This window comes from Electrophorus electricus, chromosome 4 (assembly GCF_013358815.1).
Source record: "Electrophorus electricus isolate fEleEle1 chromosome 4, fEleEle1.pri, whole genome shotgun sequence".
NCBI classification, from domain to species: Eukaryota; Metazoa; Chordata; class Actinopteri; order Gymnotiformes; family Gymnotidae; genus Electrophorus; species Electrophorus electricus.
The window spans coordinates 25,814,025-25,818,392 of record NC_049538.1 but is presented as its reverse complement, the minus strand read 5'-3'; the positions used below and the strand labels follow the sequence as shown (position 1 = coordinate 25,818,392).

Genomic DNA, 4,368 nt, shown 5'->3' with positions numbered 1-4,368 from the left:
AAAAATGGACTGTGGTGGAGCCTGTATCTGGCATCCAACAATTCACCTTTTAAAGATGCTTGTTATTCTGGTCTATCAAGATATGAAACTGATTTATTTAAAGCAGTTCTTTTTAAGTTAACATTGTTTCAACAAGCTTGAGGGGCCTCTCTGAAGAATGACAGAATGTGGAATACTGTTGGTGAAACATGCAAGATGGAGTTTTCAGCAGGCTACCATGCAGTAGTGCACCTATTGTTATGTTAAAGCTTCCCAGTATCACACTCCTAAAATCTTGATAACCTTATATGTTATTATTATAAATTCACTATTACAATGAGTACCAATAAAGCAATTAATAGGAATGTATTTCTAATAAAAATATTTATGTTATGTATTCTGTGAAAATGTGCTCTGAAGAACATGTAAACACATTGTAAAAGTGGCCAAACAGCTCATCATATCACTGACATTTTCCTGTCACCATCATAAAGAGAAATGCTTTTCCAGAGGCATGCATCTAACACCCCTGAGACTAGGAAAAGAGTGCACGGGATAGCAGCCACGACAGCCAGGCAGATCAAAGCTTTCTGCTCACTCTTTCTGCATCTCAATGGGCAGCACTCTACCATCAACACTGCAGGCTCACATCCTCATGTAACATTTGCACATCTTTGGCTTTCAGTGCATTTGTCAGTCCAGTGAGAAGCCACAGAAGATGACCAAAAGACCTCTCCCACTATATCTCTAAGCCCTATTGATTCAGCTACGTGACACAAGCCCAAGCAGTTGCCCTCTGTAGTACATTGTACTCTTTCTGAAACGTCATTGTCTGCAGTAGGAATACACTGTGATGTTAAAGGTGGTCTGCGACATTCACAATTTATTGCACAGTTGTTCTCATACAGTGTGTTATTTCTGCCACATTTGGTCTGCGCATTTTCATCACCATTCACAATTTGTTTAGGGGCTGACATGACCCTTGAAAATATGGCAACATTCACTTTTGTTAAAGCAACAGCCAGGCATAAAGACCAGTGATGGCCCCTTTGTATTCAATGGTGTCACTGAAGCAAATATGATGGTGTTTTTAGAAATCTGCCAGCATCAGCAGACTGCATGTTCTCTGCAATAAAATTCCTTGTGCTACTATTCATCAATGAATAAGGAACTCTATCCATATGAGTTCAAGGATGGAATTTAGTGCAAATTTGAAAGGTATATGAGGAAAAGAATAACCTTAACATCAATCATAAGGCAACATTTATAAACATATCAAAAATAGTCATTCACAACTATCTTAGTTATAAAAATGGTACAAAAACTTTGTCTGCCACAAGTGAGAGGGAAATATTTTTGAGTTCCTCGGCTGACTTGACACTTTTATAGCCCAGTGTATGTAGGACCCTTTGACACACAGTCTGTGTGTAGTCTACCATGTCAAAGGACAGTTTGAGCCTCCAGCTCTCAGCATTGGCTGCAGAATCCCTCACTGTACCATATTTGTGTTTGGCCGAGAGCTCATTACTCCCCCGGGTGTTTGCTTGAATCCAGTCCACCACATTTTTGTCCATAGACAGTCCAAGGTAGTCATAGATATCCTTGGTTTTCTGGAGGGGGTTCCTTGCTAAGTCCTCATATCGCACCAACATGTACTTCCCCTTAAGCCAGTAGGGGTGACTGAGACCTGTAGAAACAGAGCTCAAAAAGTCTTCACACACTACTGTGAGCTGAGTCAAGTCCAGGTTATAGGGTTTCCTTCCTGTTGCCCTCCAGATTCTCCAGAGGCGATAAGAGTCCCGGAAGGTCTCAATCCGTGAGGCAAGTATCCCCCGAGGGTCTCTTACCAGCTGGATCACCTTTAGGTTGAGCCGTGGATCCTCCACCAGTGCCCGCAGATCCCCTATTTCAGGCACCCGCACTATCTTTATGGCTATATGACGCATATCCCTGCAGGACTCGGCAGCAAGGGTCATGTTGAGAGTGGCGCATTTCTTCACACAGTCACCCTCCTCCACATTGGCCTCTCTGGGCCCGAAGGCATCGCAAACAGGCTGTGAGCAGAGTGCTCGGCTGGCCCCACGGCGGAACAGCTTGTCGGTGGTGTGGTCGGTTGGTGGTGGCTTAATATAGCTTTCCAGAAAGTGCAAGTCACAGCCATAGAGGCTTCGGAGCAAGTCTCGGCTGGCGCCTAGCATCACACGTCTGTCGGCCGCGTTGCGACTGTGGGAGAGACGGGGAATCAGGGCTGTCTGGACATGGTAGAGTGGCTCAAACAGGTAGAAGATGTCAGAGTGCTGGTTCAGCAGCTGCCCCACAAATGATGAGCCGCTGCGGGTCGTGGCTAAGACCAGGATATGGGTCTTTCGAGAGGCATTGAAGGTGAAATAAGCATATTCATCACAACCACGCTCGAAGGAGGCATCTGTGTCTTGGGTCCCCAGGCTGCAGTTCTGTGGGACTGGTACAGGGCAGAGCTGGAAAGGCTTGGATGTGAAGGTCCGGATAGCTGTGTACTGGATGGCAATTGAGGCCAAGGCTAGCAGGATCACTGCCTTCCAAGAACATTGCATGGCTGGGAAACTTCATTTAGACTTTGTGAACAGGATCTGCTCCTATCTGGAGTGCAGAGAAGGAAATGTTTCATTACTGCCATGCGGGCATATGACTAAGACTGAAACAGAGTGAGCATTCATGCCTTCCAATGACCACAGAAAAACAGGCACCAGTAAACACATTGAGCATTTTCCTTTTCAAGGCACTCATAAGGAACCCCCCCCCCCCCCCCCAAAAAAAACAGAAAATCATTCACATGGAATTTTTATTTCCATTATCAAAATGTCATATCAATTAAAAATATTTTCAATGTTTTTTTTTTTTCTTCACAGAAAATGGAACTGTGTTCACGTGTATCCTTCCCAGTTAAAGAGTTCATTCAGTATATCACAGGCATCAAAATAACTTCTCAATCATGGAAAGCTAATATTTAAATGTGTGTGTTTTTGGATATAATTAAATCAACAACCTAACAGTTTGGCCGATTCCTTACAAACATTAGTTAACTGCTTACTTTTTACATGAGAAAACATGCAGTATATATAACACAGAAATATAGTTGTGTGTATAATGTAAGTCTCGTAATTAACAGAGTTTGTAGGGTATCGTTTACGTTTTATGACAGTTAAAACCCTTGGCCAAGCTCACGGAGAAAGCAATACTTAATAGCAGAAAGACTGTAGTACAAATTAGGTGCTTCAATAAAATTAACAAGCCGGTCTAAATCAACAATGTAATATGCATCTGCATCCAGACGTGATTCCACTATGACTGACGCCCTGTACAGCACCATAGATCAAAATACTGACCTCAGTGATGGTGTTAGAGCTGTCACGAATCACAGTGTGAAACAACAAATGTTGATTTGAAAACAACGGCATCAGTCAAAGCAGTCACATTTTCTCCCCGTCAAAAGCAATATCCGAGCTCCTGGCGGTCTCCCTCTCTGCTTCTCGAAGGAGAAATGGGAAAAAGAATGTATCCAAATGGTATAAATCCAGAGAGCGTTATATGAATAACTGCTGAATGCAAATATAGATATATGTAGCTACAGGTCCGTGAATGATTAAGTTCTCAGAAGAAAACGCCACGAAAGTAGAAATAAGATCAGCCTAGTCTGCTGTAAAATTTCGGGAGTGAAACGAATGCGCTGAGCTTCTGACTGAGATACCGCTGCCGCTAAACGCTTGGACCGCTCCTACACCCCCGCCCCCTCTTGCCACCGACTCTCTCGCTCTCTCTCTCTCTCTCTCTCTCTCTCTCTCTCTCTCTCTCTCTCTCGCTCTCTCTCTCTCTCTCTCTATATATATATATATATATATGATTCATGGTCACTATAATGAATAAGGGACTGTAAATGTAACGCAATCAAAATTATGGATACACACATGCTGAAAACACAGATACCGACTTGAATCTGATATAATGTTTTTAACTTACTGCCCTCCCTACACTTACTGTGTTCTGAGACTGCAGTTTGGTAGTGACCTAAACCCTTTCAGTGAATGCAAGGGATTACCAACACTAATGTAATTGTTCATTACGGAATGGAATGTGCCTAAGCATAATGCTAATTTAAACATTGTTATACAGAAGGTAGGTAATATGTAATCTTAAATCATCAATAAAACAGTAGCTATCTAGCGCCATATTATAACAGCTATCTAGCTATCAATTATGAAAGAAATTCTCTAGAGCTTAATACAGTCATGTAGTCTAGCTAGCCCGCTAATTTAGCTACTGCCCTCCTAGTGTGTATTGAGGTTACAGTTTGACAGTGATCTAAACCCTTTCAACTAATACAAGAATTCATCACCAAGAGTAATGTAATGG

At 42.4% G+C, this 4,368-nt stretch overlaps 1 protein-coding gene across 1 annotated transcript; it reads right to left on the bottom strand.

Annotated features, from left to right (window-relative positions):
- Nucleotides 1-1,159: 1,159 nt before the first annotated feature.
- LOC113570891 (carbohydrate sulfotransferase 1-like) lies at nt 1,160-3,709 on the bottom strand. Its single transcript, XM_026999591.2, has 2 exons — nt 3,345-3,709; nt 1,160-2,598 (listed from the first exon to the last, which is right to left on the bottom strand). The coding sequence occupies exon 2, from the start codon at nt 2,550-2,552 to the stop codon at nt 1,284-1,286; it is 1,269 nt and encodes a 422-aa protein (XP_026855392.1). The 5' UTR covers nt 2,553-2,598; nt 3,345-3,709; the 3' UTR covers nt 1,160-1,283.
- Between the last annotated feature and the right edge of the window lie 659 nt (nt 3,710-4,368).

Coding starts and splice junctions, on each gene's coding strand:
- LOC113570891 (XM_026999591.2), bottom strand. CDS start 2,552: ATGCAATGTTCTTGGAAGGCAGTGATCCTGCTAGCCTTGGCCTCAATT.